The sequence below is a fragment of the Gasterosteus aculeatus genome, chromosome 2 (genome assembly GCF_964276395.1).
Source record: "Gasterosteus aculeatus chromosome 2, fGasAcu3.hap1.1, whole genome shotgun sequence".
NCBI classification, from domain to species: Eukaryota; Metazoa; Chordata; class Actinopteri; order Perciformes; family Gasterosteidae; genus Gasterosteus; species Gasterosteus aculeatus.
Window position 1 is genome coordinate 6,945,886 of NC_135689.1, and position 21,456 is coordinate 6,967,341.

General features: G+C 44.2%; 1 protein-coding gene across 1 annotated transcript in view; it reads right to left on the reverse strand.

Moving 5' to 3' along the window:
- Positions 1-16,543, reverse strand: part of syt6a (synaptotagmin VIa) — a 51,034-nt gene extending 34,491 nt beyond the window's left edge. The window contains exon 1 of the mRNA XM_040193707.2: positions 15,985-16,543. Coding sequence (XP_040049641.2) covers positions 15,985-16,177 — 193 coding nt within the window. The 5' untranslated portion in view covers positions 16,178-16,543. The remainder of the gene's footprint in view (positions 1-15,984) is intronic.
- Between the last annotated feature and the right edge of the window lie 4,913 nt (positions 16,544-21,456).

A 21,456-nucleotide genomic window follows, 5' to 3' on the forward strand; every position in this document is an offset into this window, starting at 1 on the left:
AAATCTAGTGCGCCTCCTCCCTACTCGACAGGCCCATATGCGGAGGCTAATCGGTTGTTAAATGAACCACATCAGATGCCACTGAGGCAAGGGAAAGCTACTAATCCAGGAGAATCTCAGGTTTTGGTAGTTCAAAAAGGGTTGTTAAAGGTAACCCCAGATCCACATGAAGAGAATGATGGGGTGGAGAAGGTTTCTGCTTTTCTCTCAGAGACGGTACAATATTTGGAGGACAGGCCCCAGTCGGAGCCTGTCATTGGAGTAATCCTAACACAACACAGGGTCACTCGACAGTCGTAAAGAAGCGGCAACCCGAGCACAGACCTATGACCTCATTTAATGTAGGGGGAGAAAGAGTTTCAGGAGAAGAAACTTTGTTAGTCATAGCCCAGGCAGAGCGGCAATCAATCACCCGGCGTGGATAGGATGAGCGGGGGAGGCAGGTTGAGTCAGAGGAAGATGAGCCTGTCCCTGCAGATGATTGGGAAGAGGAATTTCAGGAGCATGGAGCAGCGCTAGAGTCACAAAAACCACAGTCATCTACTCCGATGGAGCGCCATGAGACAGGGGTTAAGAGGTAATAGGAACAGATATTATCAGGGGAATGCAGCCAGAGCGAATGTGCATCAATGTAATGATTTGAAGTCAAAAATCAGACGGGATGCTCAGGCCTCTCATCAACTACCACTGTTAACGGCTATTTGTGGAGACGGAAGTGAAAAAACAACATATGCGCCACTCGCATTGTCAGACCTAAGCATGATGAAGCTCGCATTACCTAAAATAGAGAAGGGTGGTGCAGCGTGGATTCGTGGGCTCCTTGCTCAGTGTGCGGGTAGTGTTCCCGGTTTGGGGGATCTTAGAAGAATTTTTGTGGCGTGTGCCTCACTAGCTGACCTCCAGAAGTTAGAGGGGGAAGCCAGGACCTCTGACCTCCCTGACGGGGAGCCTCTGGCAAATTGGGTGTCAGTGCTCTGGTCAAAGCTCAGACTCCAATATCCTGTGAAGGTGGCTACCACAGAACTCACTTATGTTCCCCCACACGACAGTGAGGGTGGAAATAGTTATTTAAGGAGAGTCAGAGAATTATGGGACAACAAGTTAGGGGAAGATGTCATGGATGATCACAGAACCAAGCTTCTTTTTCGCGGCGCCATAGAGTCATCTGTCTCGGAGACAATGAAGAACCAACTAAGAGGAATAGTGGGGTTGTCTGACATGAATTTTGATGCTTGGTCCTCACAGATTAAACACTATGTGGACCGGAGCAAAGAACAATATGATAAGGAAAAGGGTGAATTAAACAATATTCAGTTACAATTGGCGAAAGCACAGCTGAAGGAAAGCAGAGAGAAGTTGAACCAGGGCAAGAGTGAAGCCAAACAGATGACCCAAACAACAGCGCCATCTCAGGGGGAAGGGCCACCTCAATATGACCCTTATCCAGACCCCCCTCCCTTCCCATGTGCGCCAGCCTGCCAGCAGCCACAACAGGCCGTGTACACTCCTCCACAGGCTTACTATCCCCAACCTTATGCCCCGCAACCACAACACATGATGGGGGCCCCACTGTACGGTGGCTTCAGGCAACCGAAAAGACAGTGGGGAGGGGGAAATCGTGGCCGAGTTCCAAACAATTTAGGGCAGTTTAGACAACGACAGAATACTTGTTTCAGCTGTGGGCAGATTGGACATTGGTCCGACGCATGCCCCCATCCACCTCAGGGTCAGAGGCCTCAGTCCTACCCAGCTCAATACCCTTACGATATCTATCCACCACAAGCACCACATACACTACAACAGGGTAATAGCCTGCGGCATCAGGCCCCAGGTCATCAGCAAATGCCATAGGGGTGCCCAGATCCGACGGCTGACGGTAACCTGTTCCCAGAACCCATGGTGACTCTGACAATCAACGGAAGAGACATTTTGTGTTCCCAAAATATCATTATGCAAATGACGAAGGGATGTATCACTGTAACATTCCCGGATGGGACACAGCAACGATGTGCCACACCCCACTCTTATGGCCACCAGTTGCTGCAAGCTGAAGTTCAACAGACGCTGAATGCAGAGGTCTGGTGGGGGAGAGTGGAGGACTATGATGGAACTGTTCTGCATGAGACTGTCCGCCGTTGGGGCCCATGGTTCAAGGTATTACACCCGACTGAACCACCTGCGGATCCTCCTCATTGCACGATGAACTATTCGCTGTCTCCTGATGAGAACTATGACACCCTGTGGAGTGGACTTGAGTTTGAAAGCGAGGTCCATGGACATCCTGCTGTTAAGGTCCGAGAGATCTATGTGGGGAAACAAGGTGTGGCAGCTGCGGTGGAACTAACCTCTGAGTTACAAGTTCTATATGCGCTACAAGAGACCTCTGCTCCTCACATCACCTTGCTCATCCAAAGCGGAGGAGAAGCCAAGAACATGGGGCCAATGGTTAAAGCGGGGGTTGATGCCACGGACTGGGTGCCCACTTAAAATGTTAACTTACATTACTCTCAGGCTAATGACATGTACCATATTGCACATACCTCAGAAGTAAAACTTATACCAGAGAAACACCTGCTAAGCCGCACACATGGTAGGGAAAATACTGACCATGAGAACACACAGCTCATGCTAGTTGATTTTCCTGATACATTTTGGACAAAAGGGGGAGCTGATGTGGGATTGATTCCAATGGCCCCAGTGGTAATTGAATTAAGAAACGGAACGGTCCCAATTTACCGTCCTCAGTACCCCTTAAGGGAGGAACAAATCGCAGGGATAGAAAAAACAATTGAAGTGTTGCTGCAGGCAGGTGTATTGGAGAGGACGGGGTCCCCCTGGAATACCCCGATTAACCCGGTCCCTAAACCCGGAAAGCCTGACTATAGAATGGTGCATGATTTGAGGCTCGTCAACAAAGTTGTAGTACCAACTCACTATGACACCCCAAATCCTTATACAATGTTAAATGCAATAGGCCCTGATAAAAGATGGTTCACCTGCATTGACCTGGCGAATGCTTTTTTCTGTGTCCCTCTAGCTGTGCGCTCGAGACAAATGTTTGCGTTTACGTATAAGGGGCGCCAATATACATATACGCGGTTATGATTTTTAACCATGTTCTGAAGACCATTTTGGCCGAGTTGGAACTACCAGAAGGAGTTGTTTTACTACAATATGTGGATGACATCCTGCTAGCAGGGACAAGTTCAGAAACGATTATGTCCGCTACCAGAACGGTTCTGCAGTGGTTACAGGAAAACGGCTTCAAAGTGTCTAAATCGAAATTGCAGATTGGGAGACAGAAGGTGAATTTTCTGTGGAGAATTGTGTCACCATCAGGGCAAGCTATGACTGACACACAGAAGTCGTCCATTTTGCAACATCCTCGGCCCACGACGGTTAGAGAAATGATGAAATTCTTAGGACTTGTAACATGGAGCTAGAATATTATACCTGATTTCTCGGTGCAGGTGGCTCCTTTGAGGGCGCTAATATTGGGTGCAGGCTATAAAAACTACTCAAAGCCTTTGGTGTGGATCCGGGAGGCGGAGACTGCATTTATTGCCACCAAGCAGGCCATGGCCAGCGCAGCCACGTTTCACCCCCCTGACTACTCGAGACGCATCCATCTGGATGTTGTGAAAAGAACGGATTTGTGAATTCCGTTCTGTTTCAAAAGGGGGAGGGTAACACAGATCGTAAGGTTTTGATGTGCTATAGTGGTAAGCTGGATAACGTGGAAATAGGGCATCCCTCGTGTGTCAGAAACGTAGCTGCTATTGAGCGTTGATTAAAACGGCCCATATAACAATGGAACACCAGACTGTTGTGCACACATCGCATGGAATAGTTGCGTTCTTACAGTCAAACGCGTTCACACTTTCCACGGCAAGACAATCAGTCATTGAAAATTAAGAGATAAGGTTGTGTAAGATTTAAATGAGGAATGAAGGTGATAAGGAATTAGGAGAGTTGTTGTATATATTGTCCATTTTTTGGATTAATGTTTTTAGTTTTTCGAGTTTTCTCCTGAATTCAGAGATGGGCGGTAAATTGTTGAGTGCTGCTATTGAGTGTATAGTGCACGATACACTTGATACAGTATCTTGATGATGGAAGCAAATGTCTGATCAAAGGAACATTTATAGCACCAGTACACGAAATATGGAAACTTGTTACAGACGGTCATCCTGTAATGTTCAACAAGTAGTACACCCTTACATCTGGACACGCTAACCATGAGAGGTTGGTGATCTATCAATAATGAATGAATAGATTGGATCAAACTGAGCATGAGCTGAGTTTTATCTGCAAGTGTCTGTGACATGTCTCCCACCCTCTGCTTTGCTTTTGGGCTGAAGAGCAATAAAAGTGGACATTAACACTGAAGGCTGGACTTGGAAGTTTCCAAGTTGAGGGCAAGAGGTATTTGTTGGTATGCGTTGATCCTTTTTCTAGGTGGGTGGAGGTGATCCCCACAACATCAGAAAGAGCAGCAGACGTAGTAAAATGGCTGACCAGAGAACTAATACCCAGATTTGGTATTCCAGAAGTCATACGATCGGATAATGGTTCACACTTCTCGAACGCTGAACTACAAGAAATAGAGAAAACGTTTGGGATCAAGCATAAATTTGGGGCAGTTTATCATCCTCAGTCTCAAGGGCTAGTTGAGAGAGCTAACAGAACCATAAAGGAAGGTTTGGCTAAAGTCTGTGCTGAAACGAAGCTGACGTGGGTGGCAGCCCTGCCGATAGTGCTGTATGGGATAAGATCATGTCCTAACTCTAAGTTAGGGATAAGCCCCCATGAGGTATTAACGGGAAGAAAGATGCCTTGTCCGTTAACAACCACTTTGCCTACCACTGTCAGCCCATTGCAGTACCAACATGTGGAAATATCTGACTATATGAGAATGTGTAATAATACTGTGATGAGTATCTCTCAACAGGTGACAGAGATCCTTTCTGAAGAAGAAGGAGAGTGTGCACCAGTGGAGGTGGATGACTGGGTACTACGTAAAGTAGCCAGATTCAGTTGGACTGATCCCCGCTTGGAAGGTCCATACAAAGTTGCAGAAGTAACCACGCTCTGTGTGATAGTGTGCCGAGAGGGGTACCTGATCAATACAAGTTAACGGATCAGATAGCGGCCGGATGGGAATCATTGTTCCTTTTTATAACTGTAAACAAAAATGTGGATCGACTAAATTATGTACATTTCAATATCCAGCGGCTCACCAATATGACGAGAGATGCTCTGGAAGGGGTGCACAGCCAACTATCGGCCACCTCATTGATGACTTACCAGAACCGGGTGGCTTTGGATATGTTATTAGCTGAAAAAGGAGGAGTGTGTGCGATGTTTGGCCAAGCGTGCTGCACTTTTATCCCCAATAACACCGCCCCAGATGGATCCTTTACTAGAGCATTACACGGACTAAGAGCCATGTCTGTTGAATTAGCTGACCACTCTGGTATAGACGGCACCGTCGGTAATTGGTTTGGTAAATACTTTGGACAATGGAAGGGCTTCTTCCTGTCAGTTTTTCTGACCTTAGTAATCGCAATAGTGGTTTTTGCCCTTTGTGGATGCTGCTGCATCCCCTTTATCAGACAACTATGTCTCCGACGCATCACCTCTGCAATAGATGCTAAAATACCCCTGCCATACCAGATGGCTTTGTTACATGAAAGGATCCAATTGTTAGGGCCGGAGGAGGTTGGAGAGGAGATAGGTATGGTAAGAACCGACTTCGAGGGACCCGAAGAAGAAATCCTTTTAGGTTCAACATTCCTGTCCGCGTGATCTGCTAACTGTTGCACACATCATATATAGTGGATGCATACACGTAGATGGTGTGATATTTCTAGGCTAGGATGTATTCTGTGTCTATCATACTCGGTTTAGATTTTTTGTACTGTTTAGGGATTTCCATGACTGCTGCATTCACCCGTATTCACTGATATAGATATTTAGCGTTTAGATTGGTGGTTTCTTTTGATTTTTTTTTGGTTTACATAATGAATTATGTAAAAAGGGGGAATTGATAATCAAAAGTTATTTTCGTGGGCTTAGTTGGGGGTTTTGCTGTCTTGTCTTGATTTAAGAGTTAGGTAAGGGGGTAAGCAGGATCTGCCAAGCAGGCAGACACGAGTCTGACAGGATGGGGAGTCAGTTTGTGTCCTGGCTGAGGAATGTAAGGTCTGCGGGTCAACTAGAAGATTTACCAGCCAAAGGGGGGTTAGAGACACACCAACACTATTCAACATACACACTCTGTTTACGATGTTTACGTTAAGTCAGGAGTCTGGATATTGGATGTAACCGGATCTTAGATGCGGGAGGTGGAAGGTCCTCCTCTACGCCAGTTTAGGGCCAATAGAAATATTTCCTTCTCTGTCTTTCAAGGGTTATAAAACATGATGTTCTTGCTGATGTTAGTTAGTTGTTCTTCCGGCCTGTGTGCTGCCTGAACTGCTCCTGCCTTTGCAAACGCAGCGCTGATACTTGACCTGTGATCTGACAAATAAATTTTCCAGAACGAGAGAAGTCATTCGGCTGAATTTTTGATAACCCCGACCAGGCTCCAAATCTTGAACACGTATTCTTACAGAGCGTCCACAGTGAGGTTACATCAATGGGGATTCAATCACGCTCAGCTGCAGAATAATGAAGAACACTCCCCTGATTTGACTATAACCTGATTTTGTTCATGTGGCAATTGTTGTGGAATTATTATTGTACAACTGTGATATTAATGATGTGGTCAAGTCACTCTCAAGATAGTCTGCCTGTATTTCAGTTATTAAACCCCTTTTCATCAATGACAAATGGATGAAACTCAACCAAAACATTGTCACGTTTCCATGTTCAAATAACTATATTGAACCTTATTTTTTCAATATAATGGTTGGTCCATCTATTGACAGAAGCAAATAATCCTAAATTCTCAGTGACAAACCCTCTAGGTATGCATGCTGCTTCTGCTGCGGTGGAGCGATGATCATGTGATAAAAATCATAAAGATATGATGTGGAACAATAAAAGGGTTAATGCTCGAGGCTACGAACCTCTTCCTAAAAACTACTCCCAAATATCTTCTTCGTCATCTTTTAAATCGACAATTTAAATGGGGTCAAAATATCACGTGTCCCCTGTCGTCGTCTACCTACGTATTTACTCCCATGTGTACCTATGAAGCCCCCATTGCGGCCTCTCTATGGTTCTCTCCTCTGTCTTCATACCTGCATGGCGTTTAGGGGACGTATCAGCGGCCGTTTGTTCAGTAACAGCCAGCGACAGGTGATTAGTTTTCCCGCTGTTGGCACACAGACCTCTGCTTCGTTGTCATGTCACACGCATGCATTGCAGCAGACTCCACTCGGTTCTTAATTACGTGCTTGACTGGGGATTAGCCTGTCAATGTGCAGGGCTATGATCTACCGGGGAGGGAATTACCGCTTGTAAAACTTATTCGCATAGATGGATTTCCATGAGTGACCCCGAGGTCACAACTGATAGGTGGTGAATTGAGGTGACGCGTTCCCAACGCTTTTTACCTGTTGCAATATTAATGCTACACAGGGAAGAATTCACTGGGATAAACCAGCAGATACGACTGCTTGTCTTAATTATTATGTAATCAAGACATTATATTTTATGTATTAAGATTCCCTTGAAAATGTTGTAGGAGGGCAAAAGTTTCGAGCCGTAGAAGTGCTGCAGGGAAAAAGATAATGGAACCTTTGCCTGCAGTCGCAGAGATGGATAAAACAGCCCAATGTTTGGCCTTCATTTTGATTTCAACTCCACACCTGTCAAATTTTGGGTGCGGTGCTGAAAGAAATCAATCCACAGAGATACTGGTAAAAATACAAACAAGCTGGAACTCCCCTGATTTCTTTCCTGTTGAAATTATTCATTCAGTTTCCAACAAAGTTTCACTTTTATTTGGTTTTCCAAAGAAATTCTTCCCCTTTATTTATTGTGTGGTTGCTCCTTTGCCTCCAAATGAATGAATGTGTCATTTAGTCTCGGAAGCAGAGTCTATACCTGGATGTTTATTACAGCATCTAACGGATACATGAAATATGCAAATGCGAAGGACGCGCCTGTTGCTTAATAATGGAACATTGTCCCAAGAGTGTGCACGAGATGATTAGAACGACCTGTAGTCTGGCTGCTCGCCAAAGGTCAGTCTACTGGATTCTTAGCTGCACATTGCATGTAGGGAGAACTATACTTATCTGACCCCATGCGCCACGGCCTGGTGTCTTTCTCACCGGTGTAATAATAGTGATAACAGCAGCGGTGAGAGAGACACTTGACTTGTCTTCACATCTCCGATGTTTCACAGCGAAGCCGTGGAGCAATTTTCCGCCGGTGACAATCCATAAGGTCATTGCATCAATTCTTGTCAGCTTAGGTAACATCATTTCAGACCACGAGGCAGCTGCTTTGCAGACGGCGCTAATGTAATCAGAGGATAAAATGTCACAACGATGCTTAAATTGCAAACCTCTTTTTACCAATCGAGTTTCTAAAGAAAAAAATCGATTCTTCCTTTAGCTTTAATGAAACACGATCTCCATGTTTGTTCAAAAGCCTCCTGATTGGACAACTGCATAGAAACCCCAAGAAAACACATTGGCATGCTGGACACAGTTTTCTGTGCCTCTTATAGTCTTTTGTCATGAGGCTGTTATTCAGTTTGTCCGTCCTCCATCTCCCATCTCCCCTGATTGTACGTCTTGTGGGTCATGTTTCCTCGGGGGATTGTTAATGGCAGTGAAAACACAAAATATAGGAAGCAGGAAGAGATTCCTGGAAATGAGAACGATATACTCTAAATTGATGGAGGGCCCAAGGCACCATATGTTCTAGGTGCTGTGTGACTTCTGGCTGCTCCCGAACACGGGATGTAAAGCCACAAAAGCGTCCTGTCTACAACCTAAAAATGATGTTCCGCACATTTTATAAAGGACTATTTTTTATATTAAGTGGTGCTCGTCCCTTTGGCTGAATTGAAATGAAAAAAAAAACTTCTTCAATCATTGTCAAAAAACAAATAGAGAGAGAATTGAGTATTTTTCTGGCATCCCAGTGTAAAACTATGCAGCGCTGAATGAATATTACACCCTTGCTTTACCCTTGAAGCATTGATATTTCTATTTAATTTACCCCTTTGTGCGTGCCGAAATCATTTCTATCTAATCAGTGGATTCAATTTTAAGTCAAGCTCCTCATTGCTTTGTCAAAGCCTGTGGGTGGTTACAGTTGTGTTGGAAAGAAAATATCTTGCATTCTTCACCCAGAGGCGACGGCGGAAATGCCTCTTACCCTTCTGTTGACTAGGCCTCAGAGATATCAAGAATCTTTCACCATGTCGGCCCACTTAGAGGAGATGCAGGCGCGCTTATATGATTTCATCATGAAATTAAGAAAATACAATTTATATATTATGCACTCTTCACTGAAGGCCATCAATTGGCCCAGAAGAAAGATATCCACTAACTCTTTATAACAGTCTGCAATTCACAGATTAGTTTCCTTTTACGAATAAGTTTTAGAGGAAATTATTATTGACGTATTTTTGTAAATACTGTGTATCTATGGAACCCAGTACCTATAAAATAAAGCAAAACTGCTTAAAGGGAGAAGATGTATTTTCATTGGACTACAGGCAATCCAAAGAGCATTCTAATTGCATGAATTTCTTATGCAGTATTCTCGTTTGTATCCTAATTCCCTCTATGTACATTGCTGTACTCCATAAAAGGTTCACCCATTTTATTAAGAGTTAAGCTTCCGGGACTGGCGAGTAGCCCAGTATATATATATACAAACAATATGTCAAATGGTTTTCAGAGGCAAATCATAATATTTGAACAATGTTAAACCGTTTCATATAGTTGTTGCTGTTAAACTGTTAAACTGGAATTAATACCATTAACTGCAACCATACACATTGCTAGTAGAAATAAACCCACATAGGCAGGTAACTTCTCTCCCTAAATGCCTCATTTGTTCTGGGTCAGAGCTGCCAGATGCAACCAAAGGGCCTCAGCTGAAGAAAAACGCAAAGTGTAACGTTGCCCACAAGTCTTCAGCAACAATAACAACGTTTTTGATTTTTTTTCAAATGGTCATATTTGTAATTTAAAAGCAATAATATACCTAATAGCTAACAATAAATAAATGACTGAATGAAATAAATAAATGAAAAATAACTTGCACACAAAAAATTCAGCTGTAGTAATACCATCAATCAGTAATACCACAGGAGATATTCCTTTGCTATGGCAAACGATTCATGCAGGAAGTTTACAGTTTCAACTATTTGACAACCATTTCCTTTTTACATACATTTTGTGGTTCGTTGTACACTTGAAAAGCCCACAATGCAATCAGACACTATATAAATAGTTTCCCTTCACACGCCACAAACTACAGCTCTCAAAACATCGTAACGTGTTTCATGAAGTCTAATTAACAACTCTGACAACAGGACCCTTCTTTTTTGTATTAGATTGTCCACTACAAAGTTTTCTGTGCACATTATTATATTAAAAGACGGATCTGATTGTGAAACCATATTCAGACTTTTTACTTATTTACAGGAGCATTATTTCTCCCCACCCTGCAGCACACTACTGGATACGGACTCACTCTTTAGATCTTTAATTCTCATTTCCAGGGTTAAGACCAGGGATAATCGATTTTTTGGGGCCAATTTCGGATTGGAACATGTCAGCACAAAACCTGCCTCATCATCTTTGAGTAAACCAGTAGTTGTGTTGTAAACCAGTAGTTGTTGCCGCCTTGAGGCCATAAGGTACCCAACATTTCATTCCAATTTACAGTCCTCAGCCAGAGCCAGTTATGTCTCCATCATTTCTCATGTTATTTTTAGTCTTCAACCACTTAGTGACATCACCCTCCAACACTGCACATTAATGTGTGTGATGAAGTGTGCGAGCCTCACATCGAGTTCTACACCATCAAACCTGCGAGCGCGACAGGAGCGCCGGCCCCTGGAGGCCCTAAACCTTTCACCGTGACAGACAGCTCAACAGCCATTATGACAAAACCAGAACCGAAACCAACCAGAAGGGATTCTAAGGCAGGAGAAGGTGCAGAAGAGGCTTCGTTGTAAATGAGAAGAGCTCGCTGACGATGGGAAACAAAATGAGGCGAAACAAAATACTTTCTTTCCCCCCTCTTAGTTGTACACGTCGTAGGCAACGTCGTAGGCAACGTCGTAGGCAACGTTTGCGGCACTAACTTGTGCCGCAAACGTTAGCGTGTACCGCTAACTAGCTTACTGTATAGCAATAATCCAACCCAGATTCACAGCCAAAGCCAAAGAGCATATCACACTTTGGGGGTTTCCAGGTCATGTTAACTGTCTTTGTCTATTACTTGCAGTAAGTATTTTTCCATTGTGTGAAGCTTCATACCCTGTCAAACAGAGGCGGACGATCGGACGACCCGCGCATCATCCTTTGTCATTAACTCTCCAGAAGAGGCAATGCTATTGTCATGGTCTGAAATAAAGGTTCCCTTGTTCAAAGGGTTACCATCACTTTTGAGACTTACATCTGGCCTCGTTTTTCATTGTCAACTGCAACTATGCAACGGAGGGGGACGGAGCGTAGCAACTAATTGATGTAATTCAGGGCCAAAGCTGTAGAATAATGTGGTGCTGCGGGCGAAAAAACGAAAAAATTCTCATGCTCCGCTGTGTCTCCCGCTGCTCTGTGAAGCTCTCGCCGATCTGTTGGCTCGGGGGCCCGGGCTCTTTAATCAATAGAGCAATGTTACTGCTCACTAGCTGGGCAGAGGCCTTGTCCAGTGCGCTGGCCTGGATAACACGCAGCAGGTTTCCACATTACTCATCCTCCTAATACTTTTGTCGTTAATGACACTGATGCATTTTGTAGGGGGGGAAAAGCCATGCGGAGAGAACACTGTCCTGTGCAACGCTGACACAAAGTCACAGCACAGCGTGCCATTGTCTGCTCTCTTAAGGTCCTGAGGAGGAAGGATTTTTATTATTTATTTATGGATATGGATTCACATTCACACGACGGCTCCACAGATGTTCAACTGGCGAGCAGATAACAGCATTGGAAATGAGCACCTTCGGAGACGTGCCAGTTGCCGGTGAGCCTCAAAATGAAACCGTTGGGGGAGGAAACGCCGGAGAAGCCCTGTGTGAACAGCATTGTGAACAGGGACACCTTCGTCTCCCTCCATGATTGGCATGCCGGCCACTGTTTGACTTTTGTCTTTAGCGCATTAACCTTAATGGAAAATGTGTTCCGTTTTGCTGGTCGTCGTCCCCCTACTGAGCCGGCTCACTGACCCCAAACTCTTGATTCGAGCCCCGGGGGTTCTCGCGTTAGAGCCTTTTATACCTGCACACTTGAGTTAAAGTGCAAGGAAAGAATACAAACGGAATACATAAACCCTCCTAATTCTGCATAATCGGATGTATTTCCCTGCTCGCTTTGTGAATGCCAGGAGGTGCAAAAATACCAACATTGGTTTTGTTATTGTAGGCTAATGATTACAGTAATAATAACACCAAGCCTTTGAGGACTTGGCATTTGGTACAGTCATTTTTCTGAGCGTTATCTCCCACAACAGGAACTGTGTCTCCACTGCTCTTTTGTGGTCTACAGTAAAATGTTGTATCAATAAAATACAGAGACAGTAGGTATTAATTATTGAAAGGCACAGTGGTTCGAATGGGGTTCTAATCTCCACAGTGCAGTTAATTCGATGTCCTTTTTTTCCTGTCTTTGGATACAACCTGCAATGCAGCATCCGTCCCTGCAAACACCATGAAGAAAGAGAGAGTGGATACCGGTGTGAACTAAATGATCTGCCGATGCTAATGTCCTCTGCCAGCCGGGGTCTTGTTTAATAAGCCTCAAGATGAGATGGGGGTGCGTGAAACAACGCGTTCAAAAAAAAACAAGCCTCATCAATTCAAAGCCCACACACCTGAAGCTGCACCTTGATAATGAAAGAGGGATTCATAATGAGGGTCAGTGTGGGTTTTTTTGTTTGGAGGAGGGGGTGGAAGATGGGTTACGAGTGCATTCACTAATTCAGGAGCTCCCCGGGCTTAAGGGATATGTTTTGTTACTTGTATCAGCACTCAGGAGCGAATATCAATACCTCGGGCCGGCGGCTGATCAGTGGGAAATGTTCCCTCAGGAGACCGCGAGGCGCTGATCCCTGCTCCGATTGATCTCAGTGAAAAAGTCCCGTGTTGCCTTTCACACGCGCAGCAGGTGGATCCTGCGCGGCCTTGATGGAGACGCAATCAGCCAACGCAAGTGGTCAATAAAGACGATGGCTTATTCTAAGGGAGTTAAAAGTCCCGGGCTTTCTCGTTAGTCATTCTCATTTTATCATAATGGTTTGGAAGCAGTGCAGGATACTCAGCCAACAGCGAGAAGATTTACTCTATTAAAATGACTCTGCTGCCGTGAGCACGATGGTTGCAGATATAACGGACTCTTTTGCACTGTCACAGAGGATAAAATGGGTCAAATTCATTTTTAGATGAAGTAGAGAGGAAAAAACCCAATGGCTCGTTGATAGTTAATCATTTTGGCAATAAAACGGCAACTGAAGCACCACCAGAACGGATACTGGTGTTTGTCGAGAAAGGTGACAAGTGCATCTTGAGGTGAGTAATTGGACCACTTGAAAACACATTTCAATTGACCCCCCAAAAGTGCTGTTGTTTTTATTTTGAACTAGTTTTTGTTATCAGCCACCTCAGTGCGCGCCACTGTTTTCATCTTGTGAGTCTGCGCGCGTCATCGTTGCAGAATCCTCCCATGGAGGCGCTTTCCGCCAGGTGTTGACATATCTTTTGTCCGTCTGTGGCGACGGTGCAAGATGCTGTTCGCAAAAAACCTTTCTGGTGTAGTTGGGACCAAAGCGAATGCTGGGTTTGAGGTCGGTCATGGTTTGAGCCAAGCCGCCACGGGGGGGCTGTGAGGCGCCGTTGGCTCTCACCCTTCACGCCGAATACAAGCCAGGTTTGACGTCACAGCCGGTGTGATCCCGTTGCAAAGTAATCACTAGTTATTTCTGCGTTTGCTTTTTAACAAACAACACAAACCAAATCCCATTAAGGGTTCAGCATCAAGGCGAGTCCCTGGATGAGTTGAGTGGGAAAATTGTTGTGATTTTTTAATTCCTCTTCACTGTGCTCCTACAGCTGTTCCTGCTGATAACGGCGTCCTGAGTGACTGCGTCGCCGCGGGAGCGCAGCGCCCACTTTTTAGTTCCACCTTTCGGTTCCCCCTTCAGGTGCGCTGTCGGCTCTGCACGCACTATTGCCGTTATTTGCACAGGTAGAGCTGATAGCAGTGTGAGCCGCGGGCCGCCAGCCGGCCGCTGCCATGTTGAGCATCCTCCCAACCTCGTTTCTTTCACCTTTTGTACATCAGTTTGTTGAGCATTAGCTCGCTACAACAACATACTACGCTCATTACAGGAAAGGAAAATATATAGACAACAACATTTCATAACCCCCCGCCCCCCAATTCCCCCCCACGCCCCCTCAACCTACACATCCTGCAACATTATGGGAAGCAGCTTGTTTAGCTTCCATGTGGCAGAAATAATTCACGTCGTTGGCTGCATAATATGCAGTGGCATTTAATGTCCCCACAGCTCAGTGGTGGATGCCAGTGGCTCAGTGATGGGACGTTCAATTCCTCCACTGAGAATGATGTGAGGTGACAGTGGATTTGGTCAGGATTGGTGTGACATGCACGCTGCGAGCAGGGACCCATTCTCGAAGAAAAAAAATAAATCCCAAATGATGTTTCCTATTGCTTGTACCTCTGCTGACAAAACTAAAATTCATGGACTAACAAGAAATGAATTTGTTTGAAGAAGAAATATCTGTAGAATCAAATGATTAAAGATTGCAGATATGCAATGTGCAACGGCTCCCCTTGATGGCATGAAATCAAATGTCCTGATATTCTTCATTCCAGTTTTACAGACCAAAATGATTTATGTTTAAGCTTTACTACCCATAAACCTTTTAGTTTAGTTTTCTTCTAAATCTATTAGGCTATAATTCTTTATACCCCCTTTTGGTCAGATCTTGAACAGTGTTATGTGTGATATGCCACTATATTAACATGAGTCCTTTGTTTTAAGTTATTTTAGCCAATATGTCCCTGCATTTAACAGGACCTTTTCACAACTACGATAAACATACAGAATTCAAGCCTGCATTGCCCCCAAGAGCACATATAGAGCTGCTCTATTAACAAGAGAGGGATTACTTAAAATAAGGTGAAGCCCACTGGAAGTGCCAAAGCAACAGATGCAAGCGGGTGCAACAGATGTGTCAATCATCCCTCATGAATAAACAAAAAATGCAGGATGTTGTAACTTTGCAGGGCAGACGAAGCTCAGGACATTAGTGCTTCATGTTGTTAACCCGAACACAGCAACATGCGTTTCGGGCGAAAGGTTTGTTTGTTTCTCTTCTCTTTTCTCTGTAAGGCTGAGTGGTCAAGACAGCATCAGCTGGCATTAGTCAGCCTGAAGGCATATCTGCTGTAATAAGAGAATAGGAGCTCTGCTCTCTGGAGTAACCTGGGGAGAGAATGTGAGTTTGCTTTATAGACCTATTGTTCCCCTTTGCCACGGGGTCTCAGACACTCATTACGGTTGTATTAATAACACAGACCAAGACTCTGTCTGACTAACCATCCATCTGACCACACGTGGAAAAAGGAAAAAGAGGTAAAACTACATGCTGAATGGAAAATTCTGATAGCAGCTTTTGCACTCACATACAAGTAAAGCAAACTAGAATTCTTTAAAAGTAGCCCTCCTGAGCAAAACCCTAAGCATGGATTCATGCAAAGAACAACAGGGTGGCTGCTTCCTTTCACCCGATATAGATCAGGAGTTAATTATAGTCCTTACCCAGTTCTTTGCGGTCTGAGCTGTGGCTGGACAACAGGAAGAGGTAATCCTTACAGGTGTCTTGATCCAACAGTGAACTGTTGTGGAGGCAAAGGTCAACAATTAGGGTCACAGCTTTCTGACAGACCATGTCATACTCCTCTCGGTCAGAACTCATGCTCCCAGCTGCATCCTCAGCCGTGTGTGTGCTCATCCAAGGGGACTAACACACCCACACACACACGCATCATCAGCAGCAGCAGCAGCAGCAGCCCAGCATGCAGAAGACGAATACAACTTGTCCCCGTCCTCGGCTGCGTCTTCTCCTCCGCGGTCTCTTACGCGTGTCCACTCACAAACACGCTTGAATCTATTGTGCGTACACTTATACCATAAATCTGTAGTAGTGGTTTTGTGTATGTGTTTCAATTAGTGTCTTAGTGGGGCCAAGACTGCTAAGTGCGTGAATGCGTGGTTTGTGTGTCAATGTGTGTGCAATTATGAGCGAGGGCTAATAAATCACATTTGTCCCCAGGTGATGGGACTGAATGGTTGCATCACACACATGCTACAAAAAGCCAGTCACCAAGAAACACAACAGCTTACCAGAGAAGCCCCGTCCTCTCCTCCCTCTTGTGTATTCATCCACATGGCTCCTCCCACCTCCACCCCCCTCCATCCGAATATAATGCCGCCGCCAAGAAGAGAGATGACGCTGAATTTGGGGAATTTTAGCCCTTTAATGTCCGCACAAAGAGAAAAATAGTGGAAATGATTTCATTGGATTTTTAACATTTGGGCAACAATAATCTTATATTTTTCATAACTTAGCTCAATAAAAGTGATGGTTTAATCACGTTATGTTAGGAGCCATACATTTTCTATAATATATATTGACCCAAAATGTGCTCCACCAGAGCATGGAGTTCAAAGGTTAAAAAAAGGGGAAATCTATTCAAGTATTGTAAGAATGACGACTACACTGAGGTGGAATAGTCATGAACGCAACGTCAACATTGTCAGCGACAAAGATGACGCAACAAAGACGCCATGGGCTTGGCGAGGGGCGCCTGGGCAGGCAGGTGGGCGGGGGGGGGCGTAAACGACTGAGGAGCGTGATGGCGCCTCCATCCCGCTCAGCAAAGAGCCCGGCACGCACACCGGCAAACACACATTCAAGTACTGAGGCAACAGGGCTCTGAGGGCAGTGTTTACGGACTAAAAAACAAAACATAACGACCACGGGGAATGTTTTTCTCACAATTTGAGTGGCTCCGCTGGTCCCTGCGGGTCAGAATGTCTCCTGTGATGAATTCCACCGCGAGCCGAACCACCTGTGACCTGCCAGGTCTCGCTGCTCGCACCGACAGTGGCCCATCGCTCTGCCTGTGATCCCTGTGAGTGTTTACAACCTGTAATGAGGGGGGTTTAGCTTTACCTGGGAAGGAGATAAACGAGGGCAGGATGAGGGAGAGAGAAATGGTCACGTGCAAGTGCTGATGTACCAATGTGCTAATGTGATGTGGAAGTAATAGTAGCAATACCATGCTGTAAAAATGCTTTATAGTGAAAGTCCTGCATTCCCATGCAGAAGTGTTTGTTGGTTGGATCGGCCCATTTTTATTATTCATTTTGTTAGAGTTGTTGAACTATTATTAATGTAGCGGAACACAAAGCACAATATTTCCCTCTCAAATGTAGGGGAGTTGAGGTATAAGTATAACATTTAAATACTGAAAGTAAAGTACGCACAGATTACTTACTAAAGATGAACACTGGCTATTTATTTATTTATTTTAAAGACAATCTCAAACTTTGCAGGACTGTCTAACTATGAGTGAAGATCTAGTATCTGCGCACTGTACACTGTAGCTAATGAAGCTCAATAAAAGAAAATACATCTCTAGCAGCTGATTTCCTTCACTGTTTTTTCATTAACCTCTAAGGATGTAATTCAAATTAATGTGTCATATCTGATAATTAAAATACGTGAACACATTCAAAAGTATTTACTTTCGAATCAAGTCTGTATAGAAAGCCCTAAGCGAGGAAGAAAACTGAAGCTAATTGACTTTTCTAGTACACTACATTGAACTATATGTGAACCTTATCCCTTAATTATGTTCTTAACCATTAATTAAAGTAATTTAATAAACCCCTGTGATGAATATGGCGTCAGAAAAATTATGTCATGCTTTTCTAATTACAAAGTGATTTGAGTTCAACCAGATCTTGGGGTTAACTCCCTTCCATAGTGCAGTTAGACCAGGGCTGGAGCGCTACACTGTCGACACTGGTGGGCTATTGTTCCGATACAGCCTAGATAATTCAGAGCTTGTCATGACCCCCCCACACACCCGTTGTTTCCCCTTAAAGGTCAGGTTTGGGGGTTGACTTTTCTTCCTGTTAATTTTGAATACTTTCTGGCTGCAGGTTTTCAAACGAGTCAATTACCTGCGTGCTGCTGCTGCAGCCCCCTCCCTTTGCCCAGTGGGGTTGTTAATGCAAACAGGTTTACTGCCCACCTGTATTCACTTTGGTTGTGCTTGGATGTCAAGACAAAACCTCTCACTGGTTTCCGTCCAGTGGAGGAAGCCCCTCCAATGAAACCACTTTAATTGAGGAAGAAGATGCACCCTGGGTGCAGCCGTTCCTCCTCTTAATGCATTATTTAGAGGGTGTTATCCATGAATGTCCAGGATGGCCAACAAATGAGGCGACTGGTTCCTTGGTTACACATTGCCCATCATCTAGAGACAGCTGGTAAATAAACTGCCCTACAATAAGATGGTGCATCATTACCAGGAAAAGCCTCCACTTACTCCACAATATATATGAAATCCTATCTACAAGCCACAGCTTGAGATAACCTTCACATTGTAATAAAAATGGTACAAGGTAAATCATTTATAAAGTTTCAGAGACACTGTAACAAATTGCTGTAAATTTACGGTGCATTTATAACGGTATCTTACAGTATGTCATAATAACTGTAACATATGGTTAAATTTCCATCCCTTGCTTGTAAATTAACGGCCAATGTCATGAATAAACAGTTAAACCTGTCAATTTACAATAATAGCAGACTACCGTAATTCAACTGCATGTTACATATACTGTATTTTATGAAGTGCTGGAAATACACATACAAGTGCAGTGAATCACAATACATCTAAATCTGTTGTAGGTTAATGTATGGAAGCCCATGTCAGCCGCTGAAAAACAGGTCCTGTAAGTCATCATAATGAGATATGAGTATCTCATGAGATATGATGATGACTTTGACTTACAGGACATTACTATACATGCAGCTGTCACTTTTATCCAAAACGCCCATGGTTTGACATCATTTATGTGGAGTAATTGGGGGTTAGGTGTCTTGCTCAAGGACACTTCAACTTGGCACAGGGAGCAGCCAGGATTTGAACCGCCAACCTTGTGCTGCACAGCACACCCTCCCTATCGCATGCGTCACCTTCGCTGTCGTTTCAGTGGCCGGAATGTAAAGATTATAAATATTTGTATTATTCAAAGTGTTCATTGCCTAAAAGTCATTTGAGTGTTAATCGTGACCGACTGCTCCTGAACGTGACGTCAGACGCGTAATCTCAGTTCATCCAGAACACCTGTGTAGGTGCCTGGTCTCGCCAAGTAACGTTGGTAAGTGTTATTTGCCTAGCATGATTACCATTCTCCTTCCTTATATCTTGTTGGCTTTCTCAATACTTTACATTGTATTTCTGCTTCAATCGCTACATTTGTCTGACAGCTTGTATTAATTTTTGTACATTTTTCATCTCCTTCCTATTCAGTGAAAACTGTGTATCTCCAGAATTTGTTGATTAAGAATGTGAATGTTTGTGACGAACTGACAGACTAAGCGTTTCTTTATTTTTTGATAAAATTCTTCAGCTTCTTAAGATACACAAACAAATCACAAACCAGTGGGAAAGGAATTTCTGTTTTATGGGCTTATGAAAAGATGCCTTTTTTTCCATATATGTACTTTAGGTGCAACAACTTAGGTAAAGGGTCTGAACACTGACAGTGTTATCCAAATATTCCAGTCACAGCAAATCCAAGAGGGAACATCATCCACGTTCAGGTGACTATCCAAGTGAAACAGAATGTAGCAATGTCTCAATAACTCAGTTTTATTGTGCAATACATGTTTTTCTCTTTGTTAATTATTCATGAAGCAGATAGAAGGACACAACAGTGGCTCTCTTACAAATGTGTTTCCCTCGCTCAATTATTCAGCTCCGCAGTTACAAAAGTGATTTAAAGTCCTTCTGTCGGATGATGGAGCATTAAAGCGATATCCAAGACAACTGCAGAGACAGCTGGTTTTAGAGTAGTACTAATAACCCGACTGAATCATACCCTTTTACTCTGCTGTCATTAGGTGTTCCGCCCATAAGCCATGAACAAACGAGGCAGGTCGCGATGGTCCCATATCGATCGCTTTAAAACAGGCGTGGGCATATTTTTTCACAGCAAATGAGGGGGGGGGGGGGAGATGTGGCACATGAGGTCCTCGGTTTGATATGCAAATCAACCTCATCTGCGGCAAATCTTTTCTGTGGCGACAGGCCGGTGGCTACAGATGTTGAACTTGATTCATCGTGGCAAATGCATGACAAAGGGTTGGCTCACTCAAAGCTATGCTAATCGACATCAGCACTTCAGCAAACTTCTCCCGAGGGGCCGCGGGGGCCGCGGGGGCAGGAGTTCCACAGTCTATACAGTGTGTCGGTGTATCGCGTGTGTGCGTTTCATTGTCACGATGTGTTAATCAAAAGACTCCCTGCTCAGCTGTGGGGTAACGGGAGAAATTTTTATATTCTGAGTGGTATAAGCTCATTAGTAACAGTCTCGAAATTGTGTAAGCAGGATTTGACGCACGGTGCAACCAAGCCCACAATACAGCAGATGAAGCGATGATCTGTGAACAAACAGATCTGCCAATGAATATTACAGATGCCTGTGGGTTTTTTACAATGAAATAGACACATGCTATTTCTAGTTGAGCCCTGAAAGGCGGCTCAAAATACTTATGGTGCCACATCACAGTGTGAATAAGGCTGAACACACAACACAGTGATGAACGAGGCTGACATTACATGTTGAATGGACAGGGATCGGCATAATTATTCTGCGTCCAGGTGAGATGTGCACAGAGCCGCGTTTCGCTCGAGCGCGACCCGAATGTCATTGAAATGAGGCGTTTAATTGAGTTGCCGTCAGAACAGAGTGATTGAGTCCAAAAGAGTCTATTCTCCGCACCCGCTGACATGCATGTAAATTATATCAGCTTTTTACTCCTGAATATTCTCACAACAGGTCAGCTTGCAAAAGCGTATTAAAATTATTGTACCCCCGTCTGTAATCGAAAACAAATAAGACTTAAGCATTTTTGACAAAGCGGCATAAATCTCCATAACGCAGAAGGATGTGTGTCCCTGCTGCGTGGGCAGCGGGGAGCAGACTGCA